At 56.7% G+C, this 24,670-nt stretch overlaps 3 protein-coding genes across 17 annotated transcripts in view; all 3 read left to right on the top strand.

Moving 5' to 3' along the window:
• Positions 1 to 3,935, top strand: part of ATOSB (atos homolog B) — a 33,020-nt gene extending 29,085 nt beyond the window's left edge. For 12 of the 13 annotated variants that reach the window (XM_082784163.1, XM_082784168.1, XM_082784174.1 and 9 more), the window contains 6 exons: positions 330 to 388; positions 692 to 788; positions 1,110 to 1,268; positions 1,534 to 1,602; positions 2,263 to 2,468; positions 3,058 to 3,935. In XM_082784163.1, coding sequence (XP_082640289.1) covers positions 330 to 388; positions 692 to 788; positions 1,110 to 1,268; positions 1,534 to 1,602; positions 2,263 to 2,468; positions 3,058 to 3,211 — 744 coding nt within the window. In that variant the 3' untranslated portion in view covers positions 3,212 to 3,935. The remainder of the gene's footprint in view (positions 1 to 329; positions 389 to 691; positions 789 to 1,109; positions 1,269 to 1,533; positions 1,603 to 2,262; positions 2,469 to 3,057) is intronic. The other variant, XM_082784167.1, reaches the window with a different exon arrangement.
• Positions 3,936 to 4,256: 321 nt separating this feature from the next.
• Positions 4,257 to 9,880, top strand: STOML2 (stomatin like 2). The gene is made up of 10 exons (XM_082784311.1): positions 4,257 to 4,314; positions 4,591 to 4,743; positions 5,061 to 5,160; positions 6,020 to 6,078; positions 6,446 to 6,547; positions 7,125 to 7,259; positions 7,978 to 8,122; positions 8,443 to 8,522; positions 8,742 to 8,870; positions 9,561 to 9,880. The coding sequence occupies exons 1-10, from the start codon at positions 4,282 to 4,284 to the stop codon at positions 9,690 to 9,692; spliced, it is 1,068 nt and encodes a 355-aa protein (XP_082640437.1). The 5' UTR covers positions 4,257 to 4,281; the 3' UTR covers positions 9,693 to 9,880.
• A 599-nt stretch (positions 9,881 to 10,479) lies between these two features.
• On the top strand, positions 10,480 to 24,382 carry PIGO (phosphatidylinositol glycan anchor biosynthesis class O). 3 transcript variants are annotated; one of them, XR_014319429.1, is made up of 12 exons: positions 10,480 to 10,526; positions 10,972 to 11,465; positions 12,824 to 12,967; positions 14,161 to 14,284; positions 15,163 to 15,322; positions 15,785 to 15,958; positions 16,876 to 18,448; positions 18,866 to 19,069; positions 19,372 to 19,574; positions 19,765 to 19,978; positions 20,334 to 20,404; positions 20,987 to 21,043. XR_014319429.1 is itself a non-coding variant. In XM_082784333.1 (11 exons), the coding sequence occupies exons 2-11, from the start codon at positions 10,973 to 10,975 to the stop codon at positions 21,105 to 21,107; spliced, it is 3,267 nt and encodes a 1,088-aa protein (XP_082640459.1). In that variant the 5' UTR covers positions 10,480 to 10,526; position 10,972; the 3' UTR covers positions 21,108 to 24,382. The 3 variants fall into 3 exon arrangements, 2 of the variants coding, with proteins under 2 accessions (XP_082640459.1, XP_082640460.1); XM_082784333.1 differs by lacking the exon at positions 19,765 to 19,978 and having other exon boundaries at positions 20,987 to 24,382; XM_082784334.1 differs by lacking the exons at positions 19,765 to 19,978; positions 20,334 to 20,404; positions 20,987 to 21,043 and having other exon boundaries at positions 19,368 to 19,560.
• The last annotated feature ends 288 nt before the right edge of the window (positions 24,383 to 24,670 follow it).

Below are 24,670 nucleotides of genomic sequence, written 5' to 3'. Positions count from 1 at the left end.
GCATGAATCGCCTTGGGAGAGGACTTTTCCCAGACTGGCCAGGGAGCTTTGTCGTATGTGTTACCCTTCCTTAGATGTGGTTTATGGGGTGGGAGGCTGCGTGCTGCACCCTTGTCTCAGGTTTTGTCACCACCTTTCTCACTAGAGCCACTTTGGGAGGGTAAAGACCTGCCCTGGCAGCCAGGTCTGGGTTTGGGCAGCTCTGCAGCATCTCTGTGCTTCATGCTGCCCCGCATGCCATCCCAGCAGGGATGTGGGACAGGGCAAGAGGTGGTGCACGGTCCCTGTTTGGTGCCCTAACACGTTCCTCGGTTTCATGTCCCTTCCAGAGCTCTGAAGATTGCACTGCGGTCGGGAGGAGGCTGAAGAGCGGGCTGCGCCTCAAATCGTGAGTGTCCCAGCAGCTCCTGCCCCACAGCAGGTCTGGGGTGCACAGTGATCCCAGCACCCTACAGCCTGCTGTGGGGCAGATGGATTGGGTTGGGTTCCTGGGCATCTCCCCTACGCAAGACTCTGGGCTGTGGGGTGGAGGGAGGCTGCCCCTGGGGTTAGGAAAATGGCTCAACTTCTACCAGGGAAAGGGGTGGTGGGAGAGACGTGTCCCTATCAGGGGAATCAGGGGAGAGGGATCTGCGCCCCCAGGGAGATGTGCTCTCTGGCCCCACACTGATGCTTGCTCTCCTCTCCCAAGGCGACATCTCCGGAGCAGCCCCCGGAGGGGAACCCGCTCCTCTGCAGCACCCTGGGCCACCACCACCGTCAGCCACGCTCTGCTGGGCAACTTTGAGGTAACAGCACCCACACGGTGATGGCCTGCTGGGGAGGGAGGTGGGTCTGGAGGGCTCGGGCTGGGCTGGCATTGAGCTAGGAGAAGCTGAGCCCAACAGGAGCTGGATGCTTTCTGCGGCAGCTGGCGTGGGGCTGGGTTGCCTGTCCCTGAGGGCTTCGTGCACGTTGGCAATGTGACGTGGCAGCTGCAGGTTCTTTGCCGTGACAGAAGGCTGGTTTGAGGCCACCTATAGCTGGATGGGATGGGATCTGTCCTTGAAAAAGCAGCCGTGGTCCCTTGCGGGCAGCCTGCAGTCCCTGACGCTTCCCTCCTCTTTCAGGAGTCCATCCTGAAGGGGCGCTTTGCACCGTCGGGACGCATCGAGGGCTTCACAGCAGAGATCGGTGCCAGCGGCTCCTACTGCCCCCAGCATGCCACCCTGCCTGTGGACGTCACCTACTTTGACATCTCTGAACACAGCGCACCCTCACCTTTCCTGGTACGTGCACACAGGCTGGGCTTATAGTAGACATGAGTGGGGAGCTGTGTCCAGACACTGCACATCCTCAGGGGCTGCTCTTCCATGGAGAGCTTGGCTCAAGCAGCCACACGTCTAAGGAGACCATCAGCTATGGCAGGAGCAACATTTAACCTGCAAAGCAAAGAGAAAGTGGGGTCTTGGCCCCATGCTGCGTCCCAGCTGGGCTCTCCGTGGGCTTTCTCTCTCTCTCTCTCTCTCACACATGCTGTTTATTTTGCCCCAGGGAGTGATTGACTTGGAGGCCTTGGGAAAGAAGGGTTACAGTGTCCCCAAAGCTGGAACCATCCAAGTGGTGAGTGGTAGCTGGGCTCCTGTTGCTGCCTGGGGTGGAGATACTCCATTATCACAGAATCTTGGAATGGCTTGGGTTGGAAGTGACTTTAAAAACCACCTAATTCCACCACCCTGCCATGGGCAGGGACACCTCCCACCAGACCAGGTTTCCCAAAGCCCCATCCAGCCTGGCCTTGAGCACTGCCAGGGATGGGGCATCCAGAGAGTCTCTGGTATTGTGCTGCTTAGCAGAGGCAGCAGCCAGATTTTTTTCTGCAGAGTAGCAGCATGGCCACCAAGAAAGCACAGTGGAGGGAGCACAGGACCTCCAGGGTGCTGACAGGAAGACAAGGGGGCAGGAGATATGGGGAAGGATGATGCTGGTGGGGTGTGTATGTGCAGAGGGGATGGGATGGGAATAAGGGAGTGGAGGTGGGTGGAGAGGATGAAGCTGTGGGCCAGCTCAGAGTGACCTGTGCTGGCTCTTCTGTGAGGGACACGGACTGGGCAAGAGCCGAGCCTCAGGCAAAGCCCGTTTGGGGCTGGTGCGGGGCAAGGACAACTCTTCTGGTCCCTTGTGTCCTCTGTTGTCGCCCCCAGACACCCCAGCCCTGTCCTATGGATCTGTTCCTGGGCCCTTCCCAGTCTGACCCCCCACCTACCCATCCTCTACCCCCAGACCTTATTTAACCCCAACAAGACTGTGGTGAAGATGTTCTTGGTGACGTACGACTTCCAGGACATGCCGGCCAACCACATGACCTTCCTGCGCCACCGCATCTTCCTGGTGCCCGTGGGGGAGGAGGAAGGGGCCACCGTGGCCCCCAGCGAGCCACCGGGCACCAGCCCGCCCCGCAGGGTCCTCTGCTACCTGATGCACCTGAGGTAGGGCGTATGGGGTGGGATGGAGACCTGTCCTGGGCTCCCAGACCCTCTTCCCTATGTCCCTGCTTCCCCTAAACTTGCAGCCCCCTCTGGGGTGGCAGCCTGACCCCGTAGCCTTGGGGGAGAGCAAGCACCAGCTGCTGTTGGCACTGGAAGGGCTGCAGGGAGCTGTTCTCCTGCCCCATGGCAGCCACCTCTGTCCCTCTGAAGGCAAACAGAGCGTGGCCACTTTGACCAGGGGCCACAGGAGGGGAAGGAGTTGTGTCCCCTCCTTCTGATGAGGCTGTCCTGCCCTTGCCTTCAAGTCTGAGGCTCTTCCACAGAATCATTAAGGGTGGAAAAGACCTTCAAGATCATCTGCTCCAACCATGCCCCTACTCCCAATGTCACTCACTAAACCCTGTCCCTAAGCACCACGTCCAGCCTTTCCTTGAACACCCCCAGGGACAGTGACTCCACCACCTCCCTGGGCACCCCTTTCCAATGCCTGACTGCTCTTTCTCAGAGGAGATTTCTAATTCCCAACCTGAACCTCCCCTGGCACTACTTGAGGCCGTTCCTTCTAGTCCTATCACTAGTCTCCTCCCAGGTTTCACAGCTCCAAGTCGGGGAAGATCTACCTTCACGACGACATCCGGCTGCTTTTCTCCCGCAAGTCGATCGAGGTTGACTCGGGGATCCCCTACGAACTGAAATCTTTCACGGAGATGCCAAGGAACCCCTGCTACTCGCCCTGGGCCTGACCTTCTCCCTCGCCCTGGGGCTGCTGGGGAGCTCCCAGCCCGCTGCTTCGGGGAGAGATGAGTAAAGGAGAGATGAAGCCCTGCCACCTTCACGTGTCGCCCTCCTCACCTGCCCCCAAGTCGCGGCTGTGCCCCCCTGCCATCGCCAAGGGGGTTTCATGAGGAGGAATGGGGGCAGCCCCACTGCCCCAGGGACGTGCCCAGGGCTTTTGCCGCTGCTGCCCCAAACCGGGAGGCACGGCTGGAGGCAAAGGGGGGGAGGCTGCCCGTGCCCATCCCCGGGGCGCGAGCTGAAAGCGTGGAAAAAGTTTGTATTTATTAGTATTTATTGTCACTGGGTGGGTGGAGGATCGGAGGCGCTGCTTTTTTTCCCCTACAGGTGCGGGATGAGGCCCCGAACAGCGGGGGCTGCACCCCCAGCCCCATGGGGCTGCCAGGGCACAGCGAGGGCGGCCGTGGCCCCAAGTGGAGGGCAGGGGTGACCCTGTTAGAAGATGGGGGGCTCTGTTAGAAGCCGGGGGGCTTTGTTAAAAGCCGGGGGGCTCTGTTAGAAGCTGGGGGTGAGGCTGAGACTCGCTGGGCACCATCTCGGTGATGTCTGAAGCATCGAGGGGTGCGTGTTGGTGGATCCCCTCACCCCTTGGGACAGAGGAAGGAAGGAGCCAAACCCGGAGCTGAGGGAGCCCCGCAGGTCGCCGTGTGTGTGTGTGTGTGTGTGTGTGTGTGAGGCGATAAATTTGGGGTGGGGGGGGGAAGAGACGGGGAAGGGTGGTGTGGGGGGGGGGGGAGAGCTGCCTCAGCAGCCATCCGCCCCCCTTCCCGCAGCGCCGCACCGGTACTTCTGTGTTGGGTTTTATTTAATAAACGTTTGGAGACCGAGCCCTGCCTCACACACAGCTCCCTGAGGGAACGAGGAGGAAGGGGGGGGAGGGACACGAAGGGGAGGGAACACAAGGCTTGGGGCCGCCGAGGAGGGCCGGGAGGCGGCATTGAGGGCTCCGGAAGAGGCGGCGCGGCCCGGGGAGGTTCCGGGGCGGCGGGCGGGGAGCGGAGGCGCTTGGGGGGCAGCGATGCTGGGGCGGGCAGCGCCGGGGCTGCTGCGGGTGCGGCCGGGGGGAGAGCCCCTGGGGGGCCGGGAGGGTTTGGGGAGGGGGTGTGGAGGGGTTGTGGCCCCTTATAAATAGCGTGGGGTGCGAGGGAAGGGGCTGGGGGGGGGCTGTGGGCAGCCACGCTGTGTGGACTGAGCCCACTTTGGGCACCTCGGGGTGCTGGGTGGAGGGGGAGCAGGGGGAGGAAGGTGAGGATGAGGATGAGGAGGGTGGTGGTGGTGGTGGTGGTGGTGTCAGGGGGCTCCACGCCGCGCCTCTCGGTCCCCGCAGCGCGCCCAGCAGCTGAAGCGTTCGGCCTGGCTGGCCCCAGCTCCGCAGCGGCTCAACTCCGGCCTGCCCGTCAACATCGGGGTGCTCTTCGTGCCGCAGCAGGAGGCCTGGGTGGTGGAGAGGATGGGCAAGTTCCACCGGATCCTCGAGCCCGTAAGGAGATGGGTTTCGGCCCTTCTGGGGGCTGGCAGGTGCCTGTGGCGGCGGCCGGGCGCGTGGTTTGCACGGGGTTTCAGGGGACGGTCGGAGCACCCGGGATTATTCTGACAGGCTGCCATCCTTTTAGGTTGACTGATTTCCTTTATAATAGTGTGTTAAAAGCAGCAAGAAAGCTAAACTCACCACGTTTATTCTACTTGAAGCGTCTGCAGCATGTCGCGTACTTGGGCTTTGTTTGCACGGCGCTCTCTGGGTGGGCAAACTTCTGCCTGGCTTCGGGGCTCAGCTGCCTGATCCCACCTTTTTCGCAGGGTTTGAATTTCCTCATCCCTTTGCTGGATCGGATTCGTTACGTGCAGAGTCTCAAAGAAATTGTCATTAATGTCCCAGAGCAATCAGCTGTCACCCTAGGTAAGGAACAGGCTCTGTCTCCTGCCCTTTCCCTTTCCCTGCATCTGTGGTGAACAAGGGACAGCGTGGGGATGAGAGGAAATGTCCCAGGCTCCTAGAATCAGAGAGTCATTAGGGTTGGAAAAGACCTTCAAGATCATCTGCTCCAACTATCTCCCAAATACCGTCACCCACTAAACCCTGTCCCTAAGCACCACATCCAGCCTTTCCTTGAGCACCCCCAGGGACGGTGACGCCACCACCTCCCTGGGCAACCCGTCCCAGTGCCTGACTGCTCTTTCTAAGAAGAAATGTCTGTGGACCCAGGCTTGCCCATACCCATGGCACTATGACCAGCAGAACCCCTGGAGGTCCCGTGAGCCTCTCTGGGCTGCTCCACTTCTTGCTATGATGAATACAGAATCAATTTTTCAGATTTCAAAAGTTTTCATTTGTTGAACCAGGAAAAGTCTCCTGTGTTTTTGCAAATGACACAAAAATTTTTGATCTGGTTGGTGGACTTGTCTGTTAAAATTCTAGTGTTAAGTTTCCTTTTTTTTTTTTTTTTTTCCCCTCCTAAATCTTTTATCAGTTAAGATAGCTACAGCACGAGATGTTTTGATCTTGACACCTGAGGTTTCTGGTGTATTTAAAAGTCAGAGTGAGGCACTTTGTAGGGAATGTAGGGATCCTTCTGACAAAGCATTTTACACAAGGAGACCTATTTCAGCTGATCCCTCTCTCCATGCTACACTGTTGACAACAGGAAGGAGAGGGATGACTGTGCCCAGCTCTATTAATTCTGTCAGGGGAGAGGGGGGCTGCCATGCCTTTTCTCCTCTGTTTTAGTAAACAGGATGTGTCATTCTTTTCCCGGCAGATAACGTCACCCTGCAGATTGATGGAGTGCTCTATCTGCGGGTCATGGACCCCTACAAGGTACCGTCCCTGCTGTCCTGGGGCCCAGCTTGACCCTGGAGGCACGAGGCAGCTTGCAGCCTCCCGCACCCGTGGCTGTGCCCTGCAGGCTCTGCGTGTGTAGCCTCACACAGCTGGCTGCCGTGGCCAGTCTCTCCTGGCCTTTTTCTCTTTGAGATGCACGCTTCAGCCTCTGTCAGGCTTGCTGTGCTCCACGAGTGGGTGGGCTGAGCGTCCCCTTCTTTGGGACTGCTCTCTTGGAGGAAGAAATCGATGGGGGTGCCTGTGGCAGGTTTTTCATCTTAGCACAACCTTTCCTCACCTTGCCTCTTTTGGGATCCCTTTCAGCAACACCATGGACTCTCTTGTTTTTGCTTCTGTTCCGCAGGCCAGTTATGGGGTGGAGGATCCTGAATATGCTGTGACGCAGCTGGCCCAGACCACCATGAGATCTGAACTTGGCAAACTCTCCCTCGACAGAGTATTCCGGGTGAGCAGGGGAGGTGGATACCAGCACCGCCAACATCTGGCAGCATCTCAGAACCCTGCGGGGCCTGTATGGCCATACATATAACACTAATGTGCCCTTTGCTTATATGGCATTAGGCTTCTGTTTCAGTGAACGTGTTTGTGAATCCTTGGAGATGGGTCTTGCTTTGGATCTGTTTGGCCAGTGTCCACACCCAGCTGGCGTGATTGTGTTTCTCTCAAGTCAGCTGCACTTTGCTTAGGCCCAGTGATGAGTGTCCTGGCTGAAGTGGTTCAGGGGGGCTGTAACCCTTATTGGACAGAAGCAGGAGCTGTTGGTGTTCCTGGGACATCTCTGTATCCAGCTGTAGACCAGATGCTTGCATCAGCAATTTCAGTTTTCAGGGGCACTGCCCTTTCTAGGAGAAAGTGACCTCTCCGAGAGATGTGGGAAGCATCTTGCCCTGCCCTACACCTGTGGAGTTGTGATTTTCTGGCTGAGCTTTGCCCACGAGACGAGGTGTCTATTTCCCTTCTGACCCCTGTCTCATGCTAAGCACCTCTCCTTTGTTCTCTGCTGTTTCTTTTGTGCCTGCCAGGAGCGTGAGTCCCTCAATGCCAACATAGTGGATGCAATCAACCAAGCTTCAGACTGCTGGGGCATCCGGTGCCTGCGATATGAGATTAAGGACATCCACGTGCCCCCAAGGGTGAAGGAATCTATGCAGATGCAGGTTCGTCTCTCTGGGTGGGCGATCTGGAATGAGAGGGAAGTTTCCTCTTCCACGAAGCAAGGCTGTTCTCCATCCAGAGCTGGCAGCACTCTGGGCCATCCTGCAGGGAGGGAAGCCTGTTGGCACTTTGGCTGTGAGCACACAGCTATTGAGTAAATAATTCCCATTCTTATTTCTGCAGTGGTGACTCCTGCCTAGTACATACAAGCTCTGCCAGCTCTTTTTAAAATCCCCGGGGCCTGTTGGGCTCTGCAGGAAGCAAATCCCAGAGCTGGAGGTCTCCCCTTGAGGAAAGGGAGCCCAGGGCAGGCCTGGAAGGGGAGGAGGGGAAGCAGGCTGGCCTGTTAGTTGTGGACCAAACTGAGGAGGGTTGTGTGGGCTGGTGGGTGTTCGTGGGAGCAGTTTCAGTGAGCTGGTGGTGCCCAGCAGCATTACAGTGAGTGCCCCACATTGGAGTCAGTGTGGCATATTGTGAGCAGCATGCCCAGGGTTGGGGCAGCGTGGCGTGGTGTGCTTTGGGCTCACTGCTGCAGCAAACTGCATCTGGGAAGCAGAACCAGCCCTTGCTGGGGACCACTCAGTTCTGTAGCTGTCTTCTTACCCTTTGCTAAGCTGCCCTTGCCCAGCAGGGACATAGAAGTGTCTTTGCTGTGCTTGCCCCATGGGTGGGATTCCCCCGAGTGGCTGTGGCAGGCAGGCATCTGACCTGTGTTTGCAGGTGGAGGCAGAGCGACGGAAGCGTGCGACAGTGCTGGAGTCAGAGGGGACGCGGGAATCTGCTATCAACGTGGCTGAGGGGCAGAAGCAGGCCCAGATCCTGGCGTCGGAAGCTGAGAAGGCTGAGCAAATCAACAAAGCTGCTGGTAGCACCTTTGGCTAGAACGTGCCCTGAACACCAGGGGATCTGCACCCCTCTGTATTGAGGGGTGGTGCTCCCTGGGAGCAGATTGCACTGCTGTGAGCCAGGCTGCCTCAACTGCTCTCATCCCCCCTGCTGGGACCCTTGGGCTGTGCTGCAGTTGGTGTTGCTTCCCTACAGCCTGGGGCAGCAGGAGAGGTGTTGCAGGACAATCGTAGTGCTATTGTTAGAGAAAAGGAGGCATTGCATGCACTACGTTTTCTTGATGTATTTCTTGCAAACGTGTTGTCACAGTTCTGATCTGCATCCCGTGCTTCCTTGCAGGAGAAGCCAATGCCATGCTGGTCAGGGCCAAGGCCAAGGCCGAGGCCATTCAGCTCCTGGCGGCTGCCCTGGCCCAGCAGGTGAGTGAGGGCTCCTTGGGGCAGCCAAAGCTTTGGTGCCAGCACAGGGAGGTGATCCCAAAACTGGGGTGGCACCTGGCTTCCTCGCAGATACCCCCTGGCATCTTAGCAAAGAGATTTGCTGACACCTGGGGCAGGCTGGGGGTGCGGGCACGGCTGAGCTCTTGGTGGTGCCTGGCTCAGCCTCCTTCATGCTGAGCCTCGGCCGTCTCTCCGCAGCACGGCAGCGCGGCTGCCTCCCTCTCTGTGGCCGAGCAGTATGTGAACGCCTTCTCCAAGCTTGCCAAAGACTCCAACACGGTCCTGCTGCCAGCCAACACTGGCGACATCACCCACATGGTCGCACAGGTCAGTGTCAGAGGAGGAGGGACCCTGCCTCGTGTCAGAGGCTGAGGGAGGTGAAGCTTGCAGCCCCTGTTGAGGAGGTGGTGGTGCTGGGAGAGGAGAGGTGTGGACATGAGGAGGAATTTGGCCCAGTGGGTGGGTGTGAAATAGAAGGTGTGGGCTGGGGAAGCTGCTTTGCAGCATCCTGTGGGAACTGGAGGGTCTCTGTTGTGGCAGCCCCTGGCTGTGGGGCTGGCCTGAGCCAGTTGCGGCTGTAGGAGACAGGACCCTTCTCTTCGTGCCAAAATAAGGTGGCAAAAATATGAGGCGAGTGATGACTTTCTGTCTCCTTGAGGTGGAAGTTTGCCTCTTCCCTCTCCATCCCTGAAGAAACATGACTGAACGGGGATTTGGGTAACTGAAGGCACCTGAAGGCACCACTGAACTGGCAGGAGTCCTGCATGGGGCTGACTGATACTGTGGTGTAGCACAGCGACATCAGGGCCACAGACAGAGCCCCTTTAGAGACTGCTGCGGCCCTGCCTCCTTGTGGGACCTGCCCTGTCCCAGCCCTGTGTGTGCCCTGTCAAAAATCGCCACAGCCCCACAGCGGGGACACTTCTCGCTGCCCCACAGGGCCTTCTCCGGAGACCTTCCGAGTCCCCATAAGCGTGCGTTGTCTCTCCTCCCTGATGGCTCTGTCATTCCCTGCAGGCCCTGGGCATCTACACCACGCTGACCAAGACGCAAGCTGTGAAGACTCAGGACGAGATACCTCCAGCCCACGGGGACCCCCAGCCCCCCAGCACGGAGGTGCTGAAGGCAGAGCAGGCGACCTCCAGCTAGCGGGGCCTGGAGGACACTGGACACACTGACGGCGCAGCACCTGCCAGAGGGGATATTTGCTCAGGGCCTGCTGGGCTGTGGGGAGCCCTGCTCCGCTGCCCTCCCCAGTGGGACTCTCTTCTTTTCCTTCCCTTAGCCCTAATTTTGTATTTGGATTTAATCATGTAATAAATAGTCCTGGTGCTGCAGCACATCCTGGTGGTGCTCAGGGCTGTGTATCGATGCGGGGTGAGGTGATGTTCGTCCTGAGCAACTCGGGGGGCTGGATAATCTGCAAGAGGATTGCTCTGTGGGGCTGTGGGCTGCCTGTCCCTGTGGCTGGATTTTCGTGCAGCCTCACACCGGGCTGGGTTTCACCTCACGTGTGGCAGCTCGAGCTGTCGCTGCTGTCCTCAGGGGATGGGGACTGGGACAGGGGTGCAGTGGGTACTGGTGCAACTGGTGTCAGTGCCCAGTGAGGGCTCATGTCCTGCTCTGAGGAGAAGGGGAGCAGCACAGGAGTGTGTCAGGGACCCAAGAAGTGCTTATTTTGGGGGACAAATCTCTCAGGAACCCTACAAACCCCATGGGACTGCTTCGTGTCTGAGGCAGTGGTCGGGCGGAGGGGATTTTCCCCGAGTTTTTCCGCGGCGCTGCATTAACCCACGAAGCCCCCGCTCAGGCTGGGCTTGGGGGAGGGTCTCAGCTCCCTAAAAAAAAGCCTTTTTGGAGGACTCGGCTCTGGGGAACGGCTCCCGGCCGCCGGGTGCCGCTGTCGCCTCCGCCTCCTGCTCCTCGCCTCGCCGCCGCTGGGCGCTTCCGAGGGCGGCGGAGGCCGGGCCGCGGGGGCCGCAGGTGAGGGAGGGCCGGGGGGTGAGAAGGGTGGGGAAGGGCCCGGAGCGGTGGGGGAGGACAGTGGGGGGATTTTGGGGGAGGATGAGGGGAGTGGGGGCACGGGGAAGGGGCGCTGGGGGGCGAGAGGTGGCAGGGGGGCGGGGAGCGGTGGTCGGCGTGTGGGGCTGGGGGTGTCAGGGGGGTTTGGGGGGTGTCAGGGGGGTTTGGGGGGTGTTAGCGGGGTTTTGGGATCAGGGAGGGTTTGGGGGGGGCATGGAAGGGGGCAGGGGGTAGGCAGCAGGCTGGGGGAGCGGGGTGGTGGTGGTGGAGGGGATTTGGGGTAGCAGGGGGTGGCAGCACTAAGGGATTTACTCAGGTTGGGAGGTGTTTGTAGGGGCGGTGGGGTGCATGGGGTGGGTGCTGGTAAAGCCCTAGGGGACTGAGTTGACCCCTTCTCCCCCTGCAGGATGCAGCGGTGGCCAGTGCTGCTCTTCCTGGCCTGGGTCTGCTTTCTGTTTTTTGCTGGCATCGGGCTCTTCATGAGCGGTTTCCTGCTCACCCGCATCGAGCTCGCCAACAGCAGTTCCTGCTCAGACCCGCTGGTGCCGCCGCCCTGGGACGAGCAGAGCCTGCCGCCAGGCTCCTGCTGGCTGCCCCGCCGCTTCCCCAAGGCCGTGCTGGTCATCATCGATGCCCTGCGTTTCGAGTTCGCCAGGTTTAACCCAGCCAAGGCCAGCCCGCTGCCCTACGAGAACAAGCTGGGTTTCCTGCACCGCCTGGCCAGCTCCCAGCCCCGCCATGCCCGCCTCTACCGCTTCCGAGCCGACCCCCCCACCGCCACCATGCAGCGCATCAAGGGGCTCACCACCGGCTCGCTGCCCACCTTCATCGACGTGGGCAGCAACTTTGCCACCTACGCGATCCAGGAGGACAACCTGCTGGCACAGCTGGGGCAGAACGGTACGTGTGGTGTCCGTCTGGGGGGAAAAACATGGAAAACGCTGGCCAGGACCTGTATTCCTCTCTCTCTGTGGTGAGGGAGCTGTTTACCACGCCGCCCATTAGCTAATTATTTCACCTTCACCCAGATATCAATTATTTTGGCCTGGGCTGTCATGCAGGCTGGGTTTCTCTGGCGTGTTCTGAGAGTAGGAAGCAAATGGGAGCATGGCTGGGATTTCTACAGAGATGGTGAGGAAGCAGGTGAAGGTGGCTGTGCAGGTGGTGACTCACAAGGTCACCACCAGGAGTGGCTGTGAGAAGCCAAGGGCATTGCCAGTGGGTTGTGTTTGCAGTTGGGTGATAGGCCTCACAGGGGCAGAGCTGGGCCAGGTGTGCCGTGGGGTGTCACACAGGGTGCCTGCGGCTGTCACCACGTTTTTTTTTTTGTAGTTTGGTGCTGTCTGGCTGTGTAAAGAGCTTGTTTGGGTGGGATGATGGAGTGGAGAGAGAGAACTGGGCCTGGTTAGCCTGGGAAAGAGAAGACTGAGGAGAGACCTCATCAATGTGTTTAAATTTCTGAGGGGAGTGTGTCAAGAGGATGGAGCCTGTCTCTTTTCAGTTGTGCCCAGCGACAGGATGAGCGGCAATGGACACCAACTGAAGCACAGCAGGTCCTGGATGAATATGATAGGGCATTGCTTTACTGTGAGGGTGACAGAGAACTTGAACAGGTTGCCCAGAGAGGTTGTGGAGTCTCCTTCTCTGGAGATATTCTACAAGAGGCGCCTGGATGCCATCCTGCGCACTGTGCTCTGGGCGATCCTGCTCGGCAGGGCGTTTTGGACTGGATGATCCTCAGAGGTCCCTTCCAGCCTCAGCCATTCTGGGATTGTGTCACCCAGAGATTTCCTTCTAGGGCTCAGTGCAGCAAGGATGTTAGTCATGCCTGTGCCTGGGGTGAGGCAGCAGTGCTGGGCTGTCAGCTTGAGAAAGGTGGGCGTGTGCAGTAAGTCATCAGAGGCCAAAAACACTCGTAGACCCTGCGCAGGGTTATGGTTCCTGCTCCCATGTTGGAGAGGCTCTGTGAAAACACCGAGGGGTGGCTGGTGGTGGACAGAACAAGGACAGGCAGAGTGAGGGCAATGGAAAGTTGCCATGCTTTTGCCTTCTCTTTTCTGCATGTGAAGCCCCATCCCTGTCATGTTTCATGTCTCAGCACAGAATTTTTATTTTAGGTCACTTTTGAGTGTGGGTTGGAGAGGAGCCAGTGCTCCAGAGCCTGACCTGGATTTACCTGGGCTCTTTTCACTAACGTGGGTAATGGCATAACTCACGTGGGCTCCCAGCTCCTGTTAATTCCTTTCTTTCTGCCTCAGGAAGAAGAGTGGTCTTCATGGGTGATGACACTTGGGAAGGACTCTTCCCAAACAAGTTTTTCCGCTCGTATTTCTTCCCTTCTTTCAACGTGAAGGATCTTCACACTGTGGACAATGGGATCCTGCAGCATCTCTATCCCACCGGTAAACAGCTCTTCTCCTAGGGCTTGGCTTTATCTTATACAGGGGTCCTGCTGTAAGTTTGGGGTAGAACTGAGAACTGTGGAAGTTTTTTTTTATTCCAGAATGGCACTGGGCAGCCTCACCCACTGTTGTCTGCTGCCCGGGGATTATAGTGCTCTAGCTGGATTTCCACAGATAAACCAGCTTTCAGAGCCTGTAACTGCTTCTCTAAGTACTTTTCCTCCATCTGGGAGAGAGCACAGATTGGTAGGATTGGGCTACAGTTTAAAGCTATCCTAGAAATACACTGCTAGGAGAGAATAGGAGGATCATCTGTCTCCTCACACTTAATTTTGGTGCGTGGCCACCTGGGCAGTGGCGCAGGACATACCCAGTAGTGCAGCTACGTGGTGGGAGGCTGGGGCACAGCACTGCTCTCAGCAGAATTTCACGTCCCAGTCTTGGGGAGAAGGCGAAGTGTGAGGCTGATCTGTGAATTTTGTGAGATTTCAGACTCCTCTCTGAGCATGCGGGACTAGGGGAAATGTTCTTTGCTTTATCTGTGCATAAATCTAGCTAAATCAAAGTTGCAAAAGTCTTCTACAGGGAAGGTGGGGAAGTTGCCCCAGCAATAGGTGCTGCCTTGTAGGAGAGATGCAGTTTGTCACTGAGCTGCAAGCTTGTTGGTTTTCATGTGTGATGACCCCAAAGCAGAGGAGAGGGGCTGGGGTGACTTTGTACCTAGGGACAGCAGTGGTATGGCAGGCCCATGTCCCAGGTGGGACACAGCAGGGCATGTTGATGAGGCTGACCTGAAATATCTCCAGGGAAGGAGTGGATTTCTGCATTCTCCTTTTCCAGAGCCTCCCCTCGGTTTAGCTAAGTTTATGTCAGTTTGAGTTGAGGGTATTTCAAGATGGCATGGGTGACACTGGGCCATTCCTCTCCTGAGGGGTGGTGAATGAAAAATATGGATATTGGGGCACTTGCTGGGCGTTGAGCTCTCCGCAGTGTGGCATCAAGGTGCACAGGCTAAGAGTGTGACTCTGCTAAAACTTTCACTGATCTGCTTGACAGATGGGAGTGAAGATGGGAGGAGGGGAAGAATCGGCAGTTTTCAGAGGTAGCCAGGCAGCTCTGGCAGAGGGATCCAGGAGGACAACACTTTCCTAAATCCTCGGCTAGTGTGTGACAAGGCCTCTCTTTTTCTGCAGTGGACAGTGGTGAGTGGGACTTGCTGATTGCACACTTCCTCGGTGTGGACCACTGCGGGCACAAGCACGGACCTGACCATCCTGAAATGGCAAAGAAACTCACCCAGATGAATGAGATGCTCAGGTGATAAATGGGTGTGACCATCAGCAGATAAAACCCCAGCTGTGGGACAGTCTCAGTTGTGTAGACCTGTGTTTGTGAGGGAATGGCAAAGAACAAGGTTTGGTTTTGAAACCAAGGTTGTCTTCAGATCTTGGAGCCTTGGTTCTCAACCAAACCATGGTGGTACATGTAGAGTACAGCTGAGCCTCGCTTTCTGCATCTCTAAAATAAAGATTGTCACAGTGGAACTTGGCTAATATTTGAAAAGCATTTGGAGAACCCTGGCTAGGGAATGCTGCATTTACTGTGCAGGCTCATGAGTTGTGCCTTCGTGTCAGAGGGCAGGGTGGGATCCAGAAGTTCTGATCACACAGCACAAAATGCTGTGGCTTTTGACTCAGGATTGATTTCATTTTTGCTGCTGGAAGGAGGGCATAACTTGTGAGCATGTGAGAATGTGAGCATGTGAGAATGAAGCATACATAATGTCATACTTCTTCCATCCTTCAGGGACAAATCCCCTCTGTCTTCCTTCAAAGTAGGAGATTGCTCACACAATGTGATACAATAGACAAGTCCCAAATAGGATCAACCTGAAATTTGTTCCTATTGGGAACATTCCTTATGAATTGTATTTTTTCAGAGGTCCCTTAAGGCCTTAAGCAACCCTGTTCACAGGGGTTTTAGGCAACATCGGTGCACTCCATCTCAGGGCTTGGTTCATTTTTGAAGCATCCATTACCCTAGTCCATGGTTTAGTTGTTAGAGCTTCGTGTCAGCACTTAGTTTTGCTCAGATCCTTTTGTGTGCTTCACCCCTGTCGTGCAGGCAGGCTTGGTGGGGGCATGTTGTCTCCCACCCGTGCTTTTAAATGTTGACCTTCCTTATCGTGGTGCCAGGTCCTTGGTGGAACACCTGGGGAATGACACCCTTCTTCTGGTGGCTGGGGACCATGGCATGACAGAGACTGGAGACCATGGTGGTGACAGCGAGAAGGAAGTGAACGCAGCACTGTTTGTCTACAGCAAAACGCCCCTGTTTGACACCGACCCTCCTGAGGTGAGAAGCAGCTGATCCTTAGCTGCCACTGCCTGAGGAGGCATCCAGGGGGAAAACTGCATCGTGGGGTGCAGAGGGGAAGAGCACAGAGGGTAACAGCTCTATTGGGGTTTGGATTGAGATGGCTGGGAAGTCTGTCACCTTTCCTGAGAAGGTGGAAATGTGGGGCCAGTGTTTGGGACCCAGTCACAGACACTCAGAGGGATTCGGGCCCCTCTGGCTGTGAGGAGTGTTTGAGTGAGGCCTGGTGAGCAGTCAGACAGCCAGAACCAGACCCAAGGACCTGCAGGAATCCTCCCTCATCTGTTGTCAGCGGGACTGAGCTTCCCATGCTTTAACCCCTCCTGCTTCCCACAGCATCTCCTCTTGGCAGGGCTGCCTTCCCCACCGTCCCCTCTCCCAGGTGGAAGTCCGCCTTGCTGTGTCCTTGCCAGAAGCCTCATTCCTCCCCTGTCTCTCCAGGAGCCCGAGGCCATTCCCCAGGTGAACCTGGTGCCCACTGTGGCCCTGCTGCTGGGGGTGCCCATCCCCTACAGCAACATCGGGGAGGTGATGGCTGAGCTCTTCTCCGGGGATGGCGATGCTGTGTCTGCAGCCTTGCAGCAGCTCTCTGTCTATCACGTCAACGCCAAGCAGGTACGGGCACGGCCTTCTGAGCTGTTCTTCTCTCGTGTGGAGGGGAAACAGCAGGGAGAGACTTGCTGACAGTCCTGGGGTAGTAATGGGGGTTAGATGTGCAGTCCTGGCTCCTGGAAACGTGGGGGATTTACTGCACACAGCTTCTCGTGTGGGAGCTGCTCTCAGCCTGCTGGAGAAGATGTGACAGCAGAAGTGTTCGGTGTCTGCAGTGTGTTTGTAGAGGAGCAGGGTGCTTTGACATTTAAAGGTGATAATGTAATTTACTGTCCATTAGTCACCGGGAATATTCATCATGGTCTGCGAGGAGTTAGCCTCATCCAGTACTGTCTATTTAAATATTTGCACTGAGCTGTCTGAGGAGGTTTCTGGATTGATCACATTGGCCTTTAAGAAGCATTGGCTTACCAGGGATGTCGGGCAAGCCTGGGGGCAGCTAGTGTGAACGTTTGCCATTTGTGGGCAGAGGCAGGCTGATTCTGCCTGCACTCTGAGGAGACTGGAAGCCGTATGAATGTGTCAGTGAGTTTTTGGGATTGAGCTGATCTACACTGCTGAGCAGCTTGATGTTTGCGCAGGTGCCTTGCCCTGCTAATGCCCTGTTAAGGCTTTTCTTAAAACTTTGGGATTATAGCTGGCTCTGTTCCTGTGGTCTTGAAGTAAGAGGCAGAAGGAGCTCTCCTTAGCCCATGGTACAGTGCATTAATGTACTTGTACTCAAAAAGAGAGAACAGTTTGTTCTGATCCACTACAAGCTCTTTAATGTGATGTTTATCCTCAGGAGAAAAAAAAAAAGAAGTGAAAGTTGACATTGGGTTTGGAATAATTCCATTCTGAAGGGGTTGTGTGAGGAGGGTGACACTGAATCCCTTTCCTGGTGCTTTTTTTCTGACCCTGTGTGCTCTCTCCTGCTACAGGTGGATCGTTTCCTGCGCTCCTACTCGCAGGTGGCTCAGGACCTGCCAGCGGAGCAGCTCCAGCGCCTGCAGGAGCTCTTCTCCAGCGCCGTGGAGGAGCACACTCAGCTCTTGGCCCAGGTGCAGGGGGCGATGCTGACGCCTCCAGAGATGGAGCCCAGGCTCAGGAGCCTCATCAGTCGCTTCCAGCTCTACCTGCGGGAGGCACGGGCTGTGTGCACCCAGTCCTGGGCCCGCTTCCATCCCCTGCGTATGGTGGGGGGCTGCGCCCTCATTGCTGCGTCCTGCTTGCTCTGCTACGTGGCCTCAGAGCTGGCCGCAGTGTCAGACTCTTTCTATCGCAGCTGCCTCCTTTACCCACTGCTCTGGGGCCTGGTGGTGGCTGTTCTGCTTGGGCTGGCCTGCACGTTCACCCAGGAGGGGCTGGATCTCCTCCTGCTGTCCTCTTGTGCAGCCGCAGCTTCTCAGCTGGGCTTTTTCTGGCACTGGTGGGGCCGGCATCCCAAACGAGCCCGTTTGGTGGGCAGCCAGCCACCCTTGGCCAGTGTTGGCCCAAGGCAGAGGCTGCGAGCGTGGCTGGTCCTGGCCTTCCCCATGGGCATCCTCCTGTTCCGCTGCGGAGCTATGTTTTCCGATAGCTTTGTGGTGGCTGAGGCCCGGGTGGCCCCATTCCTGCTGGCCTCACTGGTGACGTTGCTGGTGGGGAAGCTCCACTGGGACGGTCGCCTGACTGTGCCAGAAGGCCCCAAGCAGCAGCTCCTTGGCTTTTCCTCTTACCGCAAAGAGAGCTGGTACCTGCTGTGCCTGGTGGCCGCGCTTCTGCTCTGCGTGCGCCTCTCCGGCTTCTTCCACCAGTGCCGTGAAGAAATCCCTCAGTGCCGGCCCTCTGTTTTCCTCGCGCCTCTTGCCAGCCTGAGAAACACACGGGCCAAGAACCTCTTCTACCTCCTGTGCGTGGCCTTGCTGGCCGGGATGGTGTACGCGGTGCGGAGCTGGCTGCGGCACTACGGCAACCTGAACAGCTCCGACCCCCTCGTGCTCTTCGTGCGCTGGGGCTTCCCGCTGGTGGTCCTCTGCATCGCCTGCTACTGGGCCGTCGCCTCCAGCGCCGAGGACTCTCTCGGCAAGCTGCAGGAGCTGGTGCAGGTGGCCGTCGTCGCCTTTCCCTGGGCCGTCTACGGGTTAACGTCCGTGGGGTTGCTGCTCCTGCTGTGCCATCCCATGACGGTGTTCGCAAAGGACACGCGGGAGTCAGCGGGATCCATCGTCACTCCCTACCAGGGGGTTCCCAGCTCCGAGGTCGACTTCCTCCACGTCATACCTCAGATCTACAGGAGGATGCAGGAGTCTCAGAAGAATCGCCTGGAGCGGGGCAGCTGCAGGGCCACGGTCGCAGCGTACGGGCTGGGCAGCGTGTACTCGGCAGCCCTGGTCATAGCACTCACCCTGCTGGGCTTCCTCTTGATGCTCCTGCACAGCGAGCGGCTGAGTCTCGCCTTCCTGCTCCTCTTCCTGGAGGCCTTTGTGCTGCTGCACATCCACACGCGTGCCAGGAGCCTCGCAGGAGACACTGGTAAGTCGGGGCTCGGTGGACGTGCAGCCTTGTCCTAGTTCCAGTGGGAGAGGTGGGGCTCTGTCTCCAGTCCTAGGGAATGGCAGTGCACTTATCCTCCTTGGCAGATCCTCCTAGTTTCTTTTAGAAGAGAAATGGGAGGAAATGTGGGAGAAGGAGGGAATCCTACCCCCGTCCCTTCTCTGCAGGGTGTGAGCAGCCACCAAGCACACTGCTCCTGATAGAGTCCAGGAGCAGGGTGGGCAGCAGAGGGAATGTCTGGTCACACACAGTGTCCTGTGCCGGTAATCTGGCTAGTTTCTGTGTCTCAGAAGAGCATGTGGGAAGGGAACCTGGAAGAAAACCCAGTAGGCTTCTTTGGACTGTCTTGTTCTTTGATACTGATATCTCTCTCTCTCTCCCCACCCTCTCTTTCAGAGTCTTTTTCAGTGCCCTGGTTCGCAGTCATCTCCTGGCTCCTTGCTGCTTCCCAGTTCTTCTACTCCACGGGCCACCAGCCCATCTTCCCGGCCATCCACTGGAATGCAGCCTTCGTGGGCTTCCACCTCGACCACAGCACGAACCTCCTTCCTGCTGTCCTGGTGGGCGCCAACACGTTTGCCTCCCATATCCTCTTCGCAGGTAAATCAATTTCTTCCTGGGCCGTTGAGCCTGAGCAGGCACGGCTCGCTGCCTTGCCTCGTCTGGAGGCTGAGCGCGAGGTGATGAAGGCTCCAGCACCAGCTGAACAGCAGCATCCTCACTGTCCCCTTCTGGGGCCACAGAGCTGCCCGTGGCCTGCAGCCTCCGTGCAGTTGTGCCTGACCAGCGAGCTGGAGCTGGGGTAGATGCATCCTGCACGTCCAGGGCGTGACAGCAGAGCCTAGACTGCTCCTCATCTCCTGGGCTCCCGGTAACTTCATGTGCCTTTGTCCTTGAGGTAGTCGGCTGCCCTCTGCTCCTGCTTTGGCCCTTTGTGTGTGAGATGCCCAGCTCACAGAAGAAGAAACCCAAGAAGGAGCCCCAGGAGGAGCTGCAAGAGGTGGAGGAGCACATGATGGAGATGAGGCTGCGGGAGTCCCCGGAGAAGTTCTCCGCTGCTCTGCTGCAGCTGGGGCTGAAATACCTCTTTGTCCTCGGGACACAGGTACGGGCTGAGGCGGGGTGGCTGTCTGAGAGGAAAACAGGGTGCTGTGAGGACCGTGGGGCACCCTGACGTGGGAAGGGGCTCAGCCAGGACAGAGACAGGCCCAGGGGTGATGCATCTAGTTGCAGGTGGAAGAGCAGATGCACAGTTCCTCTTCTTAACCATGCCGTTTGCCTTTTGCTTTGGGAAGGGCTCCAGCATGGAAGCAGAAGAGCAGATTAGGCTGCTTTCCCTTTCCATCTGCCCAGAGTGGGAACATCTGTTCAGAAACTGCAGGGTTGTAGTCTTGCTCCCCCTCGTCCCAGTCATGCATCTCTATTTGTGCCAGCTCTGTTATTTTCATCTGTTCTCGTGTTGTGGTGATGCAGGGAGCTCAGCATCAGGAATCTAATCCCACAAAAAAAGTGAGTAGCTTTTTGGGGTTTAGCCTTTCAAATTGCTCTCCTGTGTGGTCTGACCAGGGACAGCTCACGGGAAGGGGCAGGCCCTTGCAGCAGGACAGCAGGAATGTCCCTCTCACCTCCCTGGTGCTGTCCCAGACCAGCCCTTTCCTCAGAGGGCCTGTGTGCACCACGAGCTGTTTGTGTTCCCTGGCTTGAGGACACAAAGAAAGGGAATCCTCTTTGGGATGCTTATTTCTGATGTGTCCCATGCCAGCCCCTCAGGTGTGCGTGGTTTAGTTCCACCTTCAGATGTGAATGTACTGCCCAGGTCTCTCCAGAGTCACCCGTAACTTGTTTTTCCTGGTCTCCCCCACAGCTTCTGGCCTGTGTTTGTGCAGCTATGATCCTCAGGAGGCACCTCATGGTCTGGAAAGTCTTTGCCCCAAAGTAAGTCCCAGGAGTTGCTCCGATGCTGGGTGAGGGCTCGTATCTCTGACATCTTGGCTAGAGTTCACAGCCAGTAATGCTGGACGTGACAATATGATTGATCTTTCGTGACTTTCTACCTAGCAGGGGCTGTAGGAGTGTCCTTGTTTAATTCCTGCTTGAAGTGCAGAAGGTGGATTTAAGCTGGAGCATTAAAGCTTGTCCTTCTGTTGATTTCCAAGGACACCCAGAGTCCACCTGGAAGCTAAGAATATTCGTGTCAGGGAGCCAAAGGCAGAGGTACCAGAGCACAAATGAGATGCAGACCTTTGGGATAGCAGGCATGCAGGGCATCCTTGGCCTCTGAGGATCTCCAGATCTCACTTGGGTGCCTTCCTGATCAGCCTCTAAACCAGTCAGGAGCCAGAGGCATGCTTTGCTTCCAGGTTGCAGGCAGCATGCACTGCTGGGGAGTGAGTCTAATTCAGGTTTTAGGATCTGTGATGCTAGCAGCCTCTCACTGTCAGGGAAACCTGTCTGCTGGGAGTGAGCATAGCATGCTGGCTGGCTGTGATATCCTTGCCGTGTCTGTTGTCCCTGCAGGTTCCTCTTTGAGTCGCTGGGCTTCGTGGTGAGCAGCATCTGCCTGCTGCTGGGGATCTCCCTGGTGATGCGTGTGGACTGTGCCGTCAGCACCTGGTTCAGCCAGCTTCAGCTCAGGTAGCGCTGGAGATGTGGGGATCCTGACCTGCTCGTCGGCCGAGGCTGTGGTCATCTCCCTGCTTCCCTGGGGCCGGGAGGGATGCACCAGCCGCCAGCAACGAGTGCCTGCCGACAGCAGTCGGGGATTATCTCCAGCTCCCTGCCTCAGCGTCGCACAAAAGGACCGGTGCCAGCTGTTCCCTGCTCGTTGTGAAGCTCTGCAGGGAGCGTGTTTCTCAGCGGCTGAGGCTGGAGCTCTTGCTGGGAGTTTGTTAGCAGCAGGAGGAAGCCAAGAAGCAAGAGTCCTGAAGTGCTCCTCTGGGGAAACACCGACAGGAGGCCTTGCTGCTGCTTTCTTGACAATTGTCCCCACTGTGCAGCTGGTAGGCTGCAGGGGCCGGCAAGGTGCCTGGAAACGTCACCTTGCCTGAGCAGAGACATTGACTTACTGGAAGGGGATCGCTGAGGAGGGGAGGGAAGGGGAAAGGAGGAAAGGGAAGGCTACGACCCTGTCCTCTTGCTGGGTCCTGCAGCCACCACTTCTCTCCACATGCTCAGTTTTCATGCTGGAATCAAAGTGCACACGATTTTGTATGCAGATGGTTCCTGGGGTCTCGGTGGCAGCTGCTCCACTGTCAAGCCAGTTTGTTGGTCTGTAGTGAGGCCCGTCCCACCCTATGCTCCTATTTTCCTAGTCTTTCTCGACACTACTAGGGGCAGTGGGGAGCAGGCTCGGCTGTCTTGTACAGCCAGCAGCACCTCAGCTTGTTGGGAAGGTGGTAGCTGGGAGATTTGATTCCATGACTGTGAAGCTCCACTGGTGGTCTTGGCCTGGCAGTGTCCACACAGACTGGGCTGTGGCAGCCAGGGCTCCCTGTCTCCTCCTGAGTACGTGCCACAGGATGCCAGCAGTTCATTGGGAACAGTTGGGTTGCATTCGGACATAGTGACAGCATCTGACTCACCTCTATATTGGGCCTTGTCAGGAGGAAGGGGGAGGCTGGAGAAGGTCTCCTAACTGCAGGAACAGCCTTGGTGTGTGCTGGGAACAGCTGCTTGAAAGCCCTGAGCGTGTGACAACTCCTCTGCGAGGTGGCCTAACCCGCTGGTACCTGCGTACATGCTGAGGGATGTTGATGTCACCTTGATGGGATCCCACGCACTGCAGAGGATGGCGCCTGTGATCCGATACTTGGTGCTTATCTCCCTCTTAACCTTGCTTTTCTGCATGGGGCTTTGTGCTGCAAGCGAGCTGTCTCCTACCTGCTCTTGACGGCTTGCAGTCAGGAGATGTATTTCTGTGTGGGCAGGCGTGGGAAGTAGTGACCATGGTGCCTGGCTGCATTCCAGCTAAATTCCCCCTGCGCTGCTGATCTGAGCTGGGATTTCTTACTGCCCTGAACCACTGTGTGTCTTTACTTGGTGCTATGAAACCTTTCATCTCTTTCTCCTTTGGAAAGAGCTGGGGACTGCTTGCCTTGGTTTCAAGCTTTGATTTTTGTTCTGGTCCCCGCTGGGTTTTTAACTCATGCATTGTAACTGCCCCTGCTTGAGTTCCTCGCTGCAGACAGCCTGTGTAACTCCTCGACTCTTCCTCTCCTCTGCCCTGGAGAGTCTTGGGAAAAGTGTCTCGCTGCTTCACTGATCGTTTGAGTTCTTGCTAACAGCCCCAAGTGCCCAGCAGCCGTAGAAAATATCCCTTGAGGACAGGTTTAGTTATATTTTGCCTGAGCAGGGTGGCTGATGCTTGCTCACGTGCTAGGGTGCAATTCCCGAGAGGCTTATACTGCTCTGATTTTGGCTTCTGTTGACCTGCTTGTGCTCTTCCACCTCAGCCTTGCATCTCCCCTGCCCTGTGGGCCTGTCCTGCTTAATTTCACCTGACAAAACCAGGGACTGTGTTGTAGCTGCCTTGGCTGGCGCACTGCAGCCTGGTTGCATGCACAGTGGTGCTGGTGCAAGGAAAGGGGCAGCAGCTTGCAGCTGGGAACTGTGGGGATAGGAAGGGGGCAACCCACCATTAGATAGGCTTAAGCAGTTTCATCCTTGAGATATTTTTTTGGCTGTGTACTGTGACTCCTTAGTGGCCAAAGGAGTGGTTTTCAGGTACCACAGGGGTTATGCTGAGGTTTGAGCGTGCATTTGTGGAGAGAAGGGAAGGGATGGAGGTAGCAGCTCCCCAGTGAATTTTCATTTAACGTGAGGTTAAGGTGTTGCTAAACCCCAAGGCTGGGGCCCCCATAGTTCTTCTCATAACCTCATGAACTGGTCGGGAGCTTGCTGCCTGAATGTCTGTGTGCTGGCAGAAGTCCTTATGGCCACTAAGGTTGTAACGCCGGCCTGTGACACCCCTGCTGCTGCCACCCAAGCCTCTGGCCTTTGTTCTCTCCCACCTTTGGGACTAGGTCCTCTTTCAACATCTGCCATCATGCCACCAAGCCTTCCCGTGCCTGTTGTTCATGGTCGGAGCACTCAGCATCCTCTCCTCAGCCCACCATCTCCCAAAGATGTGGCCTCTGTGGTCCTGCAGGGGCTGGAGGCTCGCAGCCCAGGGAGGCTGCGGCAGGGCAGAGGGAACTGAGCTGCAGCTCCCTAAAAATACACACACGTGTCTCACCAGAGACCTACCAAATGGCGTTGAGTCCCCGTATAAATTCTGACTTCTAAAGTCAAAATTAGGGCTTTTTTAGCCATTTCCTGTTTTAATAGATTTGAGCCAGTGACAAAAGCTGAAGCTCCATTGGGGCGCTTCAGACAAATCGTTCTGCCTACTCATGCCGCAGTCTCCTCTCCAGAAATACCGTAACCTCATTCCTCAAGTCCTCTCACAGAAGACTAAGGATGCATTTCGGCTCACTGCAGCTGGGTTTGCTACTTGTGGTAGCGAAACTGCAAGTACGTTGTCACTGTGGTGATACTGAGGACAGAGGACTGGCCACTCGTGCCGGCTGTTCTGCCAAGGGAGACTGGCTACTACACCAAAGAATTTAGAGTCAAGAAAAGTTTTCCAAGGGCTGGAGATCCTCCTTCTTTCACTGACATGTTTAGTCTTTACCAGCTTTCCCCAATGGCCCTCAAGCTGATTGTTTGGCTGCTGTTCTTCTGAGTACGTTCAGGATGACAGAGTTAACATTTGTCCAAGGCTTGATGACCTCGGAATGACAACATGCTGCTGGTGGTGGAACAGATGTGGCTGTGCTTGTTTATTTAAAACCCCCAAAAGTGTATGGTTGAAAGTACTCATCAGGGCCCAAGCCAAGGAAAGCTGATGTGCTGGGGGAGAAGGCTCTGCCCTGGATCCTCCCGTTCAGGTTGTCACCAGAGCTGGATGGTTCCCTGGAGCTGGTGGGAGCTGTGCAGTCCTGACCCTTCCCTTCCTCCTGGCCACCATCTCCCCAATTTGGAGCACTCCATATGGAATGTCCTGTGGGGTGGGATGTCCTTAGGGCTGGGAGGAGAAGAGGGCAGCATTAGAGCAGGCCAGGGCTCCAGCATGGCATCTGGTGTCCTCTTGATGGCACAACTTGGAGGCAAACCAGTGCTGGCTGCTCCTGAGTTCTGTTTATTTTTATTTTATTTTTTATG

The sequence above is a fragment of the Aythya marila genome (genome assembly GCF_965140915.1).
Source record: "Aythya marila genome assembly, chromosome: Z".
NCBI classification, from domain to species: domain Eukaryota; kingdom Metazoa; phylum Chordata; class Aves; order Anseriformes; family Anatidae; genus Aythya; species Aythya marila.
Note: the sequence above shows the minus strand (reverse complement) of the source record. Positions and strands in the feature narration are given on the sequence as shown.

Coding starts and splice junctions, on each gene's coding strand:
- STOML2 (XM_082784311.1), top strand. CDS start 4,282: ATGCTGGGGCGGGCAGCGCCGGGGCTGCTGCGG. Junction 6,079..6,445: donor GGGTCATGGACCCCTACAAG/GTACCGTCCCTG, acceptor TCTGTTCCGCAG/GCCAGTTATGGGGTGGAGGA. Junction 8,871..9,560: donor TCACCCACATGGTCGCACAG/GTCAGTGTCAGA, acceptor CATTCCCTGCAG/GCCCTGGGCATCTACACCAC.
- PIGO (XM_082784333.1), top strand. CDS start 10,973: ATGCAGCGGTGGCCAGTGCTGCTCTTCCTGGCCTGGGTCTGCTTTCTG. Junction 11,466..12,823: donor GGCACAGCTGGGGCAGAACG/GTACGTGTGGTG, acceptor TTTCTGCCTCAG/GAAGAAGAGTGGTCTTCATG. Junction 19,070..19,371: donor CTCCCATATCCTCTTCGCAG/GTAAATCAATTT, acceptor TCCTTGAGGTAG/TCGGCTGCCCTCTGCTCCTG.